This window comes from Mobula hypostoma, chromosome 20 (assembly GCF_963921235.1).
Source record: "Mobula hypostoma chromosome 20, sMobHyp1.1, whole genome shotgun sequence".
Lineage (NCBI taxonomy): Eukaryota > Metazoa > Chordata > Chondrichthyes > Myliobatiformes > Myliobatidae > Mobula > Mobula hypostoma.
In genome coordinates this window covers 46,822,285-46,840,525 of record NC_086116.1, presented here as the reverse complement: position 1 = coordinate 46,840,525, position 18,241 = coordinate 46,822,285, and the positions used below count along the sequence as shown (strand labels likewise).

The 18,241-nt window shown below is 38.9% G+C and overlaps 1 protein-coding gene across 2 annotated transcripts in view; it reads right to left on the bottom strand.

The window, feature by feature from the left end:
• Positions 1-241: 241 nt before the first annotated feature.
• Positions 242-18,241, bottom strand: part of sema3c (sema domain, immunoglobulin domain (Ig), short basic domain, secreted, (semaphorin) 3C) — a 104,107-nt gene continuing 86,107 nt past the window's right edge. For both annotated transcript variants that reach the window (XM_063072803.1, XM_063072804.1), the window contains exons 14-18: positions 13,316-13,357; positions 10,406-10,563; positions 7,603-7,670; positions 4,352-4,482; positions 242-2,113 (exon numbers count right to left, since the gene is read on the bottom strand). In XM_063072803.1, the coding sequence (XP_062928873.1) occupies positions 1,694-2,113; positions 4,352-4,482; positions 7,603-7,670; positions 10,406-10,563; positions 13,316-13,357 (819 nt within the window). In that variant the 3' untranslated portion in view covers positions 242-1,693. The remainder of the gene's footprint in view (positions 2,114-4,351; positions 4,483-7,602; positions 7,671-10,405; positions 10,564-13,315; positions 13,358-18,241) is intronic.

Sequence of the window (18,241 nt, the reverse complement as noted above, 5' to 3'; positions counted from 1 at the left end):
TGGTTATTGTAAATGGTCCTGTCACTAAGCTAAGGTTAAATAGGTGGTTTACTGGGTGGTGCGGCTCATTAGGTCAGAAGGGCCAGTTCTGTACAGTGTCTGAATACTTAAAATAAAATAAAGACAGCCGATGTCTATTAATCTGCTTCATTATATCCTGGAATGTGGAAAAGAACAATCATTCTTGTAACGCACGGCACGCAGCAAGGTGGAGAGAACATACATATTAGTAAAGGTTCACTGTGTCTTTGAAGATTTATTATCATCACCATGAAAATACACTGTGTCATCTTTTACATAATTTAGATCAGGAGAATTTCATCATGTTAATCACTTATATGAACAAAAAGTTCTGTTCAATTTACCCTTTTCTATGACAGCAATGTAATTTTCATAAAAACTGTACAAAGATATTTGAGCTTGCAGCTTACACTGGCAGACAGAAATACTTCTTGCCCTCAATCTACACATTACAGCATACCAAACAACACTTAAACATACCAAAACATTTAAACATACTAAATAATATCTTAAACATTCACAATAAAGACACATAACACATTTATTTTTACAGGTTTATCCTAGCAGGAATGCTAGAGACATTTGATATCATTGGTGGTTTTTTTTTCTGGTTTACAGTTTATGTTCCACAACGTTAATCTATATGTCATTAAGTTTGGCAACGTGCAGACTCAGGAGATTATAGTCGCTTACCTAATGAAGATTCACTTTTATTAAATGACCAGATATTGTTCTATTTTCATTGTGGAATATTTGTTTCACAAAGGACAATAGTGATTTTTGTTTTTATTTGTTGCATCTCAAACTGGATAAGGGGAAATGCAATTACAAAGCAAATGCTAAAGTTTGAAATAGGAACAGCAACTATTACAAACACACAGCAAAACAATTAATGGGTCTTTAGAACCTGAAATTTTTATGCATAATGCTAACCTTAATTTCTTTGCACGAGGTGACGAATTGTTGTGTCCTTCCAATATGTCCTGTCAATATTTCTGATATACAGCAGCTTTACATTTTCAAAGTAACATTATTTTCTACAGTATAACAGTTATTTTCAATAAATTGAAGTATATTTAATACTTGGTGAATTGATTTCTTAAGATAATTTCCCTCTAGGTTTTGTTCTTAAGATACCAACCCCCTCATATTTCACATAATTATAATATTAAAGCACAAGTCCTATTATGTCTTCAGCATTCCTGACACTCCTTATAGCACAAAGTCATGACTAGTACCATACCAAACTAATCATAGATGTTCTCATGAAAATGAATTGAATGTTTCAGCCAGCCTGACCAATAAATTGTGATGAACTGGTCCTACGTTTGGCTCTTTAGCCTAGACTAAAGTGGTTGGAAGTCAAGGGGATAGAGCAGCATTAGATTACAGATTGAAGGCAGAGCTCTGAATTAAGTTTAAATGCTTCAGCAGAGTAAAACTGCCTTCCAAGTTATTCTAACTAGACAAAAACTTTAAAACTAAATGTACATTTGGACATTACATACAAAAAAGTATTAAACCGAACTGTTCTGTTAATTATGGCATGCAGACAGTAAGAATTTATTTGTATTTTGAAAAGATAAAAATAGAAGAAAATGACTACAGATGTGTTCTGTACAATTTATATTAAATAGGTTCATACTGACAGACATTCTTTGTAGGCAGTCCTTTAAGTAACAGGCAAATGGTTTCTTCTATTCCGACTTTTTCTTCTGTCCATGAGGGCCTTTAATTTTGAATGATCTATTCTAATTGATAGTCCCTCCCCACTCTGTCTCTGCTTGTGCCAGCTCTCTTTACAGTACTTATTGATTGCCTGCATTTCAGAGTAACTAAATAGTCCTACCAGATCCTTGTGAAGGACCTGCATGCCCCTCAAGTCGTTGGCGGTGCTCCAAGGCCATGGTGTTCCTTTGTTAATTTTGGAGGAAAGCAAATCTGTATCAACAACCTTCAGCTTGACCTTGGTCACGGTGCTTTTAAAGTTGTTCTCAGTGGCCACACAGTGATAAATCCCTCTGTCACTGTTTTGTACTGAACGAATCAAGAGGCCATATTCAGTCACTAGAATTCTGTCATCTTGTTTTACCTGTATGCAAAGAGACACTCATTTTAAGATGCTGTGCAGCTTAGGGGAGAAAGGCAAGTCTGAACAAATCACGGCTAATCTTGAATCGCATTGTAAAGGGCTAAACTGATAGATGGCTACTGAGAGTAAGTTGAGAGAAAGCCCTGGCTAGTTCTCTTTGCATTCCTGGGAACCAATCTCCCAAGCAACCGGACAAGGCTACCAATATGAAGTGACAATAACACAACAAAGGAAGAAAGCCAATAAATATATTAAGTCAGTAAGACCATAAGACAGAGGAGCAGAATTAGATTATTCAGCCCCTCAAGTCTGCTCCGCCATTCCATCATGGTTGATCCCAGATCCCAATCAACCCCATACACCTGTCTTCTTGCCATATCCTTTGATGCCCTGACTGATCAGGAAATGATCAACTTCTGCCTTAAATATACCCACAGACTTGGCCTCCACCGCAGTCTGTGGCAGAGCATTCCACAGATTCACTACTTTCTGGCTAAAGAAATCCTCCTTACTTCTGTTCTAAAAGGTTGCCCCTCAATTTTGAGGTTGTGTCCTTTAGTTCTGGATACCCCCACCACAGGAAACATCTGCTTCACCCCCACCCTATCTAGTCCTATCTAAATTCCAGTGAGTACAGGCCCAAAACTGCCAAACACTCCTCATACATTAACCCTTTCATTCCCAGAATCATCCTCGTGAACCTCCTCTGGACTCTCTCCAATGACAATGCATCCCTTCTGAGATATGGGGCACAAAACTGTTAACAATACTCCAAGTGTGACCTGACAAGTGTCTTATAAAGCTTCAGCATTATCTGCTTGCTTTTATATTCTATTCCCCTTGAAATAAATGCCAACATTGCATTTGCCTTCTTTACTGCAGACTCAACCTGTAAATTAAAGTTATCAGTAAATCCAAAAGATTAAAGAAATAAAAAAAATCAAAATCTTGACACAATTCAAAGTTCAGACACACACAATCTTGTTAATGAATGGACCCCCGAACAGATTATTCAGCGACCTTTCTCAGCAGACAGCAGCAACCTTCATCCAGTTGTTAGTTTTAATGTTGGAAAAGCAGCTTAATGTGCTTGACAAAAAGGCAATTTGCTAGAACACAGCGACATGAGAAGGGTTGACTGAACGTTTAGCAAGGAGGTGGGAAATGGCAAAGTGATGAGATTTGGGAGGACATTTTATCTTTTTCTGCTGATACCAAAATGGAGGCGAGGGAGGGAGGAGAGTTGCTGCCCTGCTCCTCCATTCTCTTGGCTCCGCTCCGGAATGTGTGGAGGCAAGGCTGTTATGGATGGTGCACTGAAGGAGAATGGAATTTTAGGCATGGCAAGCCTCATTTAATTAAAAAGCAACAGCCCATTTAAAAAAAAAATGCCTGGTGAAACATATTTTTATTTGTTCCATCTGATGTCACTTTGACAAAATGACAGAGTACTCTGCCCATTCTTCCCTGGGGAAATGAATATTATTTTGCAGGCAAGGGAATCCTCTTGGATTGCACAGATGGCAGATATGTGATCACCGGGATCAACCCATGGTCACGTTAATATGAAAAGGTTCCACTCTGCAAATGTGCCTGTGAAGTCAGAAACGGAGAAGAGAATGCCTAATATTCCCAATCCAGAGGTAATCCTGCCCGAGTCTATTGTTACAAAGATTGCATAGTCTGGACACAACAGGAATATTTTTCTTTCATAACTTGAGAAACATCTCTAAGCTCATTCATGCACATTGCTAGCTACTGCCCCCATAAAAGGGGGCGCCAAGGAGCATACTGACAATCTTTAATCAGGGGTAAGGTTGAAGGGGAAATACTGCAGAGGTTCAAACCATTGTTGATTGAACAGAAATCAAAATGGAAAATCGTGGAAATAGCCAGATGGTCAGGTAGTACCTGGGATGGCAAGCAGGAGAGGGAGAGTTAACGTATCTGGTTGATGACCCTTCAGAACACAGAACGTAGATATAAATGAAAAACTAGGTTTAAGGTGCAGGGAAAGGATGGAGGGATAGGGGAACTAAAGGAAAGGTGGAGAGATAAAAAGATCAATGGAGTCTAATAAAGGAGGGTGAATGAAAATAGATCCGTCTGGAGCATTTTAATTTGGAAATAAACAGATTCTGAAGATTCTAGAAAATGAAGTAAAACAAAAGTGAATACTTGAAATATGAGATGCGAAATTGGAAATGTTGATTAAAACAAAACTGTAAAAATACTCACCTCCTTTCTTCTGTCATTTGCTTTCTGCATCAACCATTTGATGGATGCTTGGGGTGACTTTGGTGTGCACTCGAGGAAGGCAGTGCTGTTTTTGACTCCGTATTGCACAGACTCAGCAGCATTTCTGTATGCTGAGATTAATACACATTTTAATTATACTTCAGACACATGTATTACATTACAAATTAAGATTCAAGGAGCTGGAATTGTCGACCACAATGCAAAATATTCCTGGATGCCATGGGTTCTGTTCTTTTGCACCAGTGGGACATGAAAAGCCGACTGAAGTCCATGTGGACTATGACATGACAAACACGCTCGGTTATCAAATTATTCAGAATTTTTCAAGGCGGTGACCATTAGATTAGCCAGGCAAGTCTTTTACTTTGTCCTATGCAAGCCATCCCTGGATCTCAAGGTGCCAATTAATCCCGTCTCCCAGAATTTTTTTTTCCCCAATACTGTAACTTCTCTTTGGTTGCATACAATTTCAGAAAAAGGCATATTTGCAAATAATCTATAATATTTGGATGGATTTTGATTTTGTATCAAAACAGATGATGATGGGTTTATGGAAATTAAGGTTTGCAAATAAGCCTAGTAAATAGAAAGAAACAAACTGAGGGGACATTTTGCACAAATTTAAGTGCATTTTGCATAACTAAAAATGCTTTAAATACATTCCAATTCAAAATTGTAATTCAATTTTTCCTCCCACTGATACACAATAATAAGTTAATGTTTTTGTATTTTTCTTGGAGCAAATTGAACTGATATTCCGCACATGATAACTCAGGCAAACATCACAAAGAGTGTCTCAATTAGAGCTTGAGCTTTCAAACTTGTGATTTGTGAAGGGAAGTTGATAATGAATAAATTTTGATAGCAAATGGTGAACGAAAGTGAGATAGACGCTCTGAAAACTTTCGGCTGCAATAATTACCTTCCTATAAAATGGCTTGGTTATGTTAGTTATTTTTATACAGTCAACCATTTGGCATGTGTTATGTATGATTTTTCAGTATGGCAGTGCACATCACCAATGCGAGCAACAGTGGGATAGGCAGACTCGAAAGGGTCTTTTTTGACCAAGCATTTTCCAGCAGCTGACACGACGCTACATTATCAGGAAATTATTTATACTTTCAGGACAGTTTATAATGGAGGAGAAAGGTCATATTGGGAGGGTGAGAAAGACGAAAAATAAACTAATGTTATTAAAAAGGCTTCTGAAGGCAGGTAAAGAATTTGCCAGCTGCAAAGAAAAATATCCAGAGTTGAAAGTCTGAAATACGGTTCAATAGTGTGGTTAAGGCCCAGGAAAAATGTTTCATAGAATGCATTTTTCTGTTTTTCAGGTTTATGTAATGATAAGAAGCAGGCACTCCCATCAGCTCTGATAACATTGAAAATATGCAGTCTGGGGTGGAGCCCAGCAGGCACATGCAGGGACACAACTCTTAACATTCATCTCTTGATCTGCAGCACAACACAGCATGCCCGGCAATGTAACTAGGGTCTACTGACTGCTCCATACTGTCTACGAATGTCGGCGTGGAAGTACAGACAGGCAGCAGCTTTCAAATGTACTTTATAAAATGTCCAAATAGCTGCTCTCGTTTTTAAAGGAATGGGATTCCAGAAGAGGATGGAAATTTCAGTTCTTCTTCGTGATAACATAAAGTTCAATCCGGGGGATTCTTCCTTATTTATAGTTTTATAAATACCTGTAATTTTGGTATGGCATGTAAAAAATATTTGCTTATTGTTTACTAGGTGGGTAATTCTTTGACCTTTTTCTGACGATACTTTGTCAAGATAACATTTATATTTCTTGGCTCCCAAATTAGAAGATGAGTCAAAATGGAATCTACTTTGCATAAGGACTGCCAGCCATGCCACAGAAATATAGTAAAGATACCCGGGGAGCAGTGAGGGTGAACTTGTAAAATGTAGTGAGCTTGTAAGATATGCAGTAATAAGACCAAGAGACTGAGTTTATTCAGTTTTGTGAAAAAGCCCCAAGCAAGCACCATTGCAGGATATTCACATCTGGGTGGTTGGGAGAATGACAGAAATGTACTCAGACAGAAAGTGTGATGAATGATTGTGAAAATTTACCATATTGCACTGATGTTATTAACTCACTACTATGCAAACGCTGAGCCAATGAATTGTATTAGGTCTAGTCAACAGGTACAAATGCAAACACTGAGCAAATTTGAGGACAAGAAGTCACTCCAAAATAAAAATTTTAAAAATAACTTATGCTGTCTTGAACAAAATCATCCTGAAGTGACCATTGGACAAGTATCTACCTTATTCATGTGGCGTTTATTTATCCAGCATTCGAACTGCGTCACTCCCTTCACTACCATAGCAGACAAAGGAATGTCTGTGACTAATACTTGTCCATTAATATTGCCAACAGTTATCTCCAGGTTATAATGAACAAACAAAAAGTATTTCAAGATGCAATGTTCCCAGAATTTACCCAGACTCAAAATGTTCTGATGCCACAATATATTAATCAACTTAATTTTAACCAACAGTCAGGAACTAAGGATAAATTACACAAATAAATTTGTCCAATGTTCACTTATGCATTACTTATATTTGGGACTGCAGTGAATAGTTCCATCTCTAGCCCATAAATAAGAGAAAGAGAAAGTTAAGAGGTCTTTAAAAAAAAACACTGGACTGACACTGAAGATGATTAAAAAAAGTAACTCAACAGTTTGGATCATTTTTCCAGTAAATGTGATGGATACCTTCAAGATTGCTTAAGGGTTTGTTGATAGAAAGAAAATATTTTCTCCTTCAGGCAAGACAGGAACGAGGGTCCATAGGTATGAGATTGTGACTCACACATATCACAGGGAATTTAGGAGAAATTTCTCTATCCGCAGAGCAGTGAGAGTGTGGAAGTCACCTCTGCAGAAAGTAACTGCTGCAGGTAAGAAAATGTCAAATGAATACAAGGGCAAATAAAAGAGCAGAAGAATATGTGGATGGGGCTGGAAGCTAAGTGTGAAGAAGTTCACATGAAGTGAAAACCAACAGCTGGCCAATATCTCCTTCGATACAACCACTGCATACTGTATTTTCCATATTATTTAAAACAAATGTTAATTTGGAACATCTAACTTCCTTCCTGCTACTTTGTGTTGATAAGGAATTTGGGGTATTCCATACCCAACTTTGCAGTGTAAATAACTGTCCCATCACCAATAGCAGAGCGTAATGCTTACCTTTCAGATTAAAGCCTCTGCACTGAGTCATGGGGTTGCCATGTCTCACATCCTGTCTACGACTCCTCCTGTGATCAGGACATAAAAGAGAATAATGATGAGGCTTGCTCTGCGGGTATTTCTGACCACCTCATGAGCACAAAGATGACAGAAGAGATCTTCCATCTGCATATTTGGTTTATTCAGGATGGGTTCTGCAGAAAGTTGCAGGTTTCCGCTGCAGATTCCAGCCTCGGCATTAAGGTCAAAATTTACCTTGCTGTGCTTCAAGAAACTTGTTCATTAAAAGGTGAAGTTTTCTTTGAAGCTATCTAGCTTTGTTCAATACAGCTGAATTTCAGGAAAGAAACTACTGTTGCCTAATAATCCAGAACTTCTTGGCTCATGAGGAAGTTTTCATTTTGGCGTGAGCACAAAGTCAGTCAACAGGCAATTGGACACATGTGAAAAGTCAAGCTGTCTTGTTATAAGTAGGCTATTAGGAAACTTCAATCCATCTATAGGGAAGACTGCAAAGAATAGTTTGTTTGTCTCCTTTCTTTAAATGTTGAACTTCTTACTTAACAGCCCAACTGAGAATTCATCAGTGTTAAACTGAGCAGATTGGTGGTGTCATTTGAATCTGGAGTTGAATCCTCAATTTAAATATCTTATTACCTCTCCACTTCGGCTGCTGCTGCTGTCCTCACTGGAAAACATTCCAATCTCATCTGCCCCACAAATGTGTGCAATGGTGATTATGAGTCGAGTCTGAATCAGTGATTAGTTTAATCAAAAGTAAAACTTGAAAAGAATCATTCATGGGTGTAATGTGCTGGTTCAGTGTTTGATATTTCCCTTACAGCTCCAAATTGCACACCTATTCAGAAACTCTCATTAAAAACAGAGCCATTCTCCTCAGGCTGGTGAATACATCGCCTTTCATGGGGATGAAAGCGCTATTCAGATCGGCGCTGGCCCTAGAGAATGTGACAAATACTCTACACTTAAAATACTAGTTATGAGTTTGTCCCTCCCTCTGCAATTTCAGCGTTACAGAATTGCTTTCAACAGGGACACTACTTGTTTACTTGAATGGCTGAACTGAGACCATGGATGCTCAATCGTGAGGATTCACATGGTTGACCTGAAGGCCCTTTGGTTTTACAGACAAGATATCCAGAGAAACCGGCCTAGCAGGGTTTGGTGGTTTCAGTATCACCTGGCCTATGGAGAAGGGACAGGGCAATTGTCTTACAGATTTCTTTCTGAGCTGCAAACCTCTTTAACTCAATGGCTTAACATAATCTTCGAAACCTCACACAGGACACAAATATTAAATATATATACATGAATATAAAAATACTAAAATTCTTACTTCATTGGTTGGTAAGTTGATGGAGAAGATCCTGAGAGGCAGGATTTATGAACATTTGGAGAGGCATAATATGATTAGGAATAGTTAGCATAGCTTTGTCAAAGGTAGGTCATGCTGTAAGAGCCCGATTGAATTTTTTGAGGATGTGACTGAACACATTGATGAAGGTAGAGCAGTAGATGTAGTACATATGGATTTCAGCAGGGCATTTCATAAGGTACCCTATGCAAGGCTTATCTAGAAAGTAAGGAGGCATGGGATCCAAGGGGACATTGCTTTGTGGTTCCAGAACTGGCTTGCCCACAGAAGGCAAAGAGTGGTCATATTCTGCATAGAGGTCGGTCACCAGTGGTGTGCCTCAGGGATCTGTTCTAGGGCCCCTACTCTTCATGATTTTTATAAATGACCTGGATGAAGAAGTGGAGGGATGGGTTAGTAAATTTGCTGATGACATAAAGGTTGGGTGTGTTGTGGATAGTGTGGCGGGCTGTTGGTGGTTACAGTGGGGCATTGATAGGATGCAAAACTGGGCTGAGAAGTGGCAAATGGAGTTCAACCCAGATAAGTGTGAGGTGGTTCATTTTGGTAGGTCAAATATAGTATTAATGGTAAGACTCTTGACAGTGTGGAAGATCAGAGGGATCTTGGGGTCTGAGTCCATAGGACACTCAAAGCTGCTGCGCAGGTTGACTCTATGGTTAAGAAGGCATACGGTGCATTGGCCTTCATCAACCGTGAGATTGAGTTTAGGAGCAGAGAGGCAATATTGCAGCTATATAGGACCCTGCTCAGACCTCACTTGGAGTAATGCGCTCAGTTCTGGTCACCTCACTATAGAACGGATGTGGAAACCATAGAAAGGGTGCAGAGGAGATTTACAAGGATGTTGCTTGGATTGGGGAGCATGCCTTATGAGAATAGGTTGAGTGAACTCGACCTTTTCCCTTGGAGTGACAGAGGATGACAGGTGACCTGATAGAGGTGTTTAAGGTGATGAGAGGCATTGATCGTGTGGATAGTCAGGTACTTTTTCCCAGGGCTGAAATGGCTAACATGAGAGGGCACAGTTTTAAGGTTCTTGGAAGTAGGTACAGAGGAGATGTCAGGGATAAGTTTTTTTACGCAGGGAGTGGTGAGTGCATGGAAAGGGCTGCTGGCAGCAGTGGTGGAGGTGGATACGATAGGGTCTTTTAAGAGACTTCTGGATAGGTACATGGAGCTTAGAAAAATAGAGGGCTATGGGTAACCCTAGGTAATTTCTAAGGTAAGGACATGTTCGGCATAGCTTGTGGGCTGAAGCGCCTGTATTGTGCTGTAGGTTTTCTACATTTCTATGCTTTAACTGAAGGATCTACTTAAGTAATTTTCAAGTCATTTGATTGTTGAATGCATAATGAATGTATACCTCTTTTATTAGGACCACACAGCATTTGCTGTTTCACTGACCTTTTGCCAGACAGATAAAACCTGGAGCATGATTTGCCATCCCAAGCACAGTAGGGGTCTCTGGCCAAGCAGCAGTCAGCACAAGCTGCACCATAGACATGGCAGCGATGGAAGGACACCTGGGTAATTCCTTCATCAGAGCTAACATATAGTTGTTGCTGAAACAAAGAGATGATTGTGGTTAATACAGCCGGTAATTTTTTATTTTGTTGGCTGAAAAGAACCCACTTCTGACACAATTCAACAAGCAGAATCGAGATGGACCTTCGTGTTTCCATAGTTCTGCCCTTCTCACTCATCCAATCTCTTCTTAAATGCATCTACAGTACTGTGCAACAGGCTTAGGCACATTTATATGTACTGTATATAGACAGGGTGCCTAACACGCTTACACGGAACTGTATTTGTCCACTTGTAGCAGAAAGCGAGTTTGTAAATCTGGTGGGAGCAAAGGATACTGGGAATGGCAAGGGTGAATGGCCATGGGGGGGTTTGGGGCGGGTATCAGGGAAGAAATGCCAGGGGCAGGAGCTGGTGTGGGTGCAGACACACCCAGCCCTGAGACATCAGGCAAGGTTATTTGATTCCAAACAATTGGTTAATTGATCATTACAGAATGTCTGTCTCTCCAGTGCTTCCCATCCCCTTCCTTCTCCCTTTTCCTTTTCCCAACAATGATTCACCTCTCCCTGCCTCTTTCCCTCTCTCCGTCCACAGTCGAGACCCACATCAGAATCAGGTTTATCATCACTCACAAGTCATGATTTTTTTTTCTGGCAGCAGTATAGTGCAGTACATAAAATTACTACAGTATTGAGCAAAATTCTTAGAAACCCTAGCTGTAAATACATGCCCAGGACGTTTGCATAGTACTGTTTATTAGTAAAGTCAGCTAATCTTGTTATAGTGGGTTCTATTTTATAAGCACTTTCAGGGTGAAAGGCTCCCCAAAACTCCTTATTGGATTTATTGATGCCGTCCTATAAAGACACCATCTGTCCTGGTCACATGTGCAATTGGAAAATTCTTTCCAATCCAACCCATACAGTTTCGATTTTGGCCTCTATTTTCAAAAACAATGAGCTGTAATCTCTTTTGATTGATATAGTTACTGAATATTTATTTTGTACCTTCTCCATTGTCTCTCCTTTGATAATATGGAGACTAGTATTGTTCACAGTAATACAGATATTGCCTAAGCAAGACGTCATATTTAAGCTTTTTGCAATTAAATTTTATTGTTTTAGGAAGAATGCAAGCCTTTGGATATTATCCTATTTCACTAATTTTAGTGATATTTGCACGTAACCCATATGTTGCTGTTTTCCACCTTCAGATAGTTATTTTCCAATGAATCTGTTTCATCCTGATTTGTTCTTCCAAAATCTACTACATCATTCTTATCCATAATGGAATTAATTTCCAGTTAATTGCAGGAAAGTAGCATCTATCATCAACGAGCCCACCATCTGGGCCATGCTCTCTTTTCGCTGCTGCCATCAGGAAGAAGGTACAGAAGCCGCAGGAGCCACAGGACCCACATCACCAGGTTCAGGGACAGTTATTATTACCCCTCAGCCATTAGGCTCTTGAATCAGTGGGGATATCTTCACTAAACTTCACTTGCCCCATCATTGAACTGTTCCTATAACCTATGGATTCACTTTCAAGGACTCTTCATTTCATGTTCTTGATATTTATTGTTTGTTTGTTTATTTATTTATTTATTTTTTCTCTTCTCTTTTTGTTGTTTGTTGGTTTTTTTCACACATTGGCCGTTGCCTGTTCCGTTGGTCATGGTCTTTCTTTGTCTTTAGTGTGTTTCTTGTACCTAACGTGAATGCTCGCAAGAAAAGGAATTTTAGGATTGTATATGGTGACTTATATGTACTTTGATAGTAAATTTACTTTGAACTTTTGAACTTTGATTTTGCAGGCTTTCCTGTATATTGTCGTTAATCTCCCTTTATAACTTCACAATATTGCTGAAATTACATATCTGATTCTCAATCCAAATGAAACATCAGGCTGCATACTGAAACTCATGGAATACTTCTCCCAATTCCATTTGAACAATTCTTTGATTTCCCCACAATCTTTTGTATTCAGCTTGTTTTCCAGTCTTCTGTTATTAACCTAAATCCAGATGTTGTTATTTTAGTAATGTCCACCTTATTACAGGCTCTTAGCAATATATTTATCTAACGCATGACTCAATCAATACCTCTCTACTTCCTCAAATAAATCAATATTAGTCAAATATAGCATCCCGCATTGCAAATAACTCTGAACAATATTATATTTTGAATTTCTGATTTTTATCTCTTACTATTTCAAGTAAGAATTCCTGTATCTTGTCTACTAATAAAGTTAAGCAATTTAATCTCAAATTCTTTCAACTTTTCCATCGAACTAATGGCTCTGCGCTGTGCAATTCAGTTCCATTGTCTTGAAAAATATAGTTCTTTCATCAGTGTGCCAAATTAAGCTGAAGACTAAAATATTTATTTTAGCAATCTCATTTCTGACCTGAAATTATAGAGTAGATTACACTGCTTGCCAGAAATTGACAATCTCAATTTTTCTACATTAAAATTGATGGTAAACACTTGCATCATAATGTTGTAATTTTTTAATATGAAATAACATAAATCCCCCTTTGTATTACATTACTGAAAAAAGTGATTTCACTCTGCTTGGTAGAATTTGATGTATAAACATGAGCTGCCATCTCATCTTTCCATTTTTTGCAGTTCTAGAGTCAATACTAAGTAATATAAGCATTTTGTGCCTGTTCAGAAACATTATATTTGTGCTACATCACAGCTAAACTGTTTTACTAAGAACAATTGATCTTAAAATCCATATAATACATTTAATGAGATGATTGAAAATAAAATAAATATCTACCTTTTTGGATGAAATCTTCATTGTTGTGATGGCTGATCGATTCTATAAAAAGGAAAATAATCATAATTATTCATGTATTCTTGGCATATCACCAAGTCAGCATTCTGGCAAATCTCCAAATGTTTTATTAACTCTGCAGAGAGTGAACACCACATAGACTAGATACAAACTTCCTTGTTTGTTATTGAAGTTATGTTTTTCTTTGTGTGAACTACTCTTTAAAGCTTGATGTGGTCTTTCATTAATTCTATTACGGATTTATTGAGTATGCTTGCAAGAAGATGATTCTCAGGGTTGTATATGGTGATATATATGAACTTTGATAATAAATTTACTCTGAATTTTGGTTTATGCATTGCTGAGGTCAATTGGCCATAAAATAGCAGGGATAATTACATATTGTTTAGACTTTAGATTTTTCAGTATCTTGGCCTCAAACATAATGTTCCTGATAGTCAGCTAATGGACTAATAGAATTTTGAAGGCAGCCCCAAATTTGAATGCAGCAAAAGAATGCCTATATTGAGCACAACAGGCCGATTTTCCTTTCCTGCACAAATCTACTGATTTGTGAATGCCTTGAAGTGGCTCATGAAGGTCATATTACAAATTCAGATGGCTAAATTCATTTGCAATTACCTATTGCCCAAGTGAAAACAAGCAATCATTTCATATTATCTGGATGACTTCAAAAAAAATTAAATGAAAAATTAATCAGAAATTAATTAAATTGAAACATATTGTTGAAGATAAGCACACAGCATTGTTATTTAATTGTTTCAATATTTTCAGACAGACCACCTCAGATTCCTTAGGTTTGATTTCACAGGTAGGATGACAAGTCTTGTATGCAGTATTTTGTGACTGAGGCTATATCTTAGGACTTCCAAATCTTATTGATTCAGACTGGAGGGTTGTGGAAATAACAGTTTTCCCTTTGCTGTGAACCTGACATTTATTTATTTAAGGTGGGGGGGGGGTATATGGGATGTAGGGTTTAAGGGTCGGCACAACATTGTGGGCTGAAGGGCCTGTACTGTGCTGTACTATTCTATGTTCTATTTAATGACAAAGCACAGGTAAGCTCTTCTGGCCCCTCCAGCCCTTCAAGCAACACCGCTCCAGCAATCCCTGACAACCCCAACTTAACCCGAACCTAATCATGGGACAATTTTTTAATGACCAATTAACCCACTGGGTAGGTCCTTGGACTATGGGATGAAACCGGAGCACCCAGCGAAAAACATGCATTCCCTGGGGAGGATGCCAGGATTGAACTCTGAACTTCAATGCTAGCCACTACATTACCGTGGAACCCCATTCATGAGATTTCCACTTTGTGGAAAAACCCAGGCATTACTAAAACCAAACCTGAAAGTCAAAGTACTGCAAATAATAGAAATCTGAAACAAAATCAGAAAATATTGAAAAAACATCAGCTGATCAAACAGCATGTGTGAGAAGTGAAAGTCAATGTTTAAGGTCTCACAGAACCAGGAAATGTTCTGATTATGGGTCACAGGTTTGAAATATTGACTGTTCCCATTTCTACAGATGCTGCTTGATCGAAAACCTTTTCTGGTTTTGACACATTAAACACATTTGCCTGGTACAATGCTGTAAGATTAGGCATCCGTTAGTCTCGTGAGACCATGGAAGGTTTCCAGGGTGCAGGCCTGGGCGAGGTTGTATGGAAGACCAGCAGTTGCCTATGCTGCAAGTCTCCCCTCTCCACACCACCGATGTTGTCCAAGAGAAGGGCACTAGGGCCGATACAGCTTGGCACCAGTGTCATCGCAGAGCAATGTGTGGTTAGGTGCCTTGCTCAAGGACACAACACGCTGCCTCAGCTGAGGCTCGAACTAGCGACCTTCAGATCACTAGACCGACGCCTTAACCACTTGGCCATGCGCCAACGTCAATGCTACAAGATTATTGTTCACTAAACAACAACAGGAGTTGTGGTTCAAACAACTATGTAATAGAACACAGTAAAAGTTTAATTGAAATCCATTTGCTGGCAAGTAGGACTATGTGTGGTATATCAGAATTTTGAGAGTCTGGGATATATCCCTTTTCATTGAGAGAATTATTTCCCCCAGGTGACCCAATTGTCAGGCTTCTGAAAAATATAATCCAATGGATCTCATTAGAGAATGCTTAATCCCATAGGTTTGCTTTATTTTATCAGTACTTGATTAATGCCTGCACTGTAGCTGAACAGAGTGGAGATGATTTGGGTAATTCCACTGTCAATTGGGCTTGATGATTAAAAACAGAAACAAAAGCAGAAAAAGCTGGAGATACTCAGCATCTCACGAAGCTTCTGTAAATAGAAATAGAATTAACGCTTTAGCTGGCAAACCTTTAATCAGAAATACAGATAATGGATAAGCAAGCATGTCTTAAGTTGTAAAGGGAGGTGAGGAATGAGGAAAGAAAAGGGCCAGCTCGGTGACGGTACTGGTGTAATTTCATGCATGTAACTAATACACAACTATCCTCTACTCATTACACCCTATCTGTATCACGAGAAGTTATTGTAGTTTGCTTAATCTACTGCCTAGAGTTCATTTCTTGAGTAATTAACTTTGCTATACAGTCAACTGCTTGCTTTGATTGACATGTCTTGACCACCTCCAAATTATTGGCTCATGTGAACTTGTCAATAAATGCTCCATCAACTTCAATGATTTACAAGTGATGCTGAACTTGCTGGTGATAGAAAACCAAACACAAACTAAGCAGATTCTTCTAAAAAAAAAATGCCATTTTAACCCATTAAGGAAAAAGCTTAATTCAAAGTCAACATTATGGATTGCATTTGGGTTTGTGATTCTGGATGAATAGTTGAAGCGTCTGTTAATTGCGTTTGTTAAGAAATAGCGTCCAACATTCTGAAATGTTTCTGTGCCTTTAATCTGGACGTGGATGTAAACTTGTCAGTGATGTTCTGGTGGTCTGCTTGCTCCCAGTGGTTAAGCTCTTGGCTCCTACTCATAAAAGCAGAGACGCCACCCACTGCCTCCTGTTTGCACTCATTTCGTTGAGGCCTATAGTTTTCTCCCCCGACACATTGTCAGATCAAGGGTGAAGCAACTGAAAAATCAGACTCCTTCTAGGAAAAGAGAAAAAATATTCTGTGCTCTCTTTTGACTATCACACCTGAAGCCTCTTTGACGACTCTAATCAACCTTTAAATAGTTCCTACATTGCTGCTACCTTCCTCAGAGAGAAAAAAAATACATACTTGACTAAAAATTATCTCCTTTTGATTGAATTTATATAATTAAAGGGATCAGTGAAACAACAGGAAATGTCATGACCGAAAAATGTCTCCCACCAGATGATAAAAATTTTCATTAGCGAGAGTAAGTCATGGAAAATTCCTTTCCTTTTTAAACTCTTGTTCACAATGTGTTTAAAACACTGCCTAAAAACAAAAGAGTATCAAAACAGTTTGAAGTTGAGGTGTCAAAATATACTAGAAGCATTTAGAGGAATACAAAGAGCCATTTTGATATAATTATCAGAAAAGGAGTCGCACCTGGCACTGTCCTATACAAAGATTTGTTTACATAAAAGTAGAAAGATTCACAGGCAGAGTGGTATGGTGATTAAGGCTGATAGCCAGACGCTTCAACTATTCATCCAGAATCACAAACCCAAATGCTTACACCACAGCTGTGGAATTTAAATTCAAGTAATGTAATTAGGATAGTTAAATGTAGAATGCCAAGCTAGTATCAGTAAACTATGTTAAATGCCATCTTGTTCACTGCTGGCCTTAAGAGAAGCAACATTTCCTGCCTTTACCCTGGTGTGGCTTTCATATGACTCCAGACCCAAAATATGATGGAATCTTAAACATTCAGGGAGAATACAGAATGGACCATAAACACTGGTTTCGTTAAAAGTGCTTCTGATTCATGAGGTTCAGAGGTTGTGGCCCACTGGTGTGGTAGCAGAAAGATTACGGGTCCACTAATGTGATTGACCACTGGCTATAATGTTTGTAGATTCTGTCATGCCCATTCTCCTGCTCTGCGGCTGAGTTCCCCAGAGGGTTCGGCGATGGAGTACTAATGTGCTGCAGAGAGGCCAGATGCAAAGTTTTACACCAGTACTACAGGGCATATGGATGGTGACTGTATTTGAATATGGCCATTTCCCCTAAAGGATTAGGTGTCTTCACACTTTTAATAAGGAATAAGAAATAGGAGCAGGAGTAGGCCATCTGGCCTGTCGAGCCTGCTCCGCCCTTCAATAAGATCATGGCTGATCTGGCCATGGACTCATCTCCACCTACCTGACTTTTTCCCCATAACCCTTAATTCCCCTACTATGCAAAATCATCAATCAGCAACCCATCTATCTGCAAGAAAGATGTAAATAAGGTTGAAAGAGCACAGAGAAAATTTACAAGTGTGTTGCTGGGTCTGGAGGACCTGAGTTTTAAGGAAAGATTGAATAGTTAGGACTTTATTCTTTAGGACGTAGATGATTGAGAGGAGTTTTGATAGAGGTATACAAAATTATGAAGGGTACAGATAGGGTAAATGCAAGCAGGCTTTTTCCACTGAGGTTGGGTGGGACTACAACCAGAGGTCATGGGTTAAGAGTGAAAGGTGAAAAGTTTAAGGGGAACATGAGGAGAATCTTCTTCAGTCAGAAGGTCATGAGAGTGTGGAACAAACTGCCGGCACAAGTGGTGTATGTGAGCTCAATTTTAATGTTTGAGAGAAGCTTGGATAGGTACCTGGATAGTAGGGATATGGAGGGCTATGGTCCCAGTGCAAGTTAATGGGAGTAGGCAATTTAAATGGTTTCAGTATGGACTAGGTGGGCAGAAGGGCCTGCTTCTGTGCTGTACTTTTCTATGAGTCTATGACTTTCTAATCGAATCACAAACAAGAGAAAATCTGC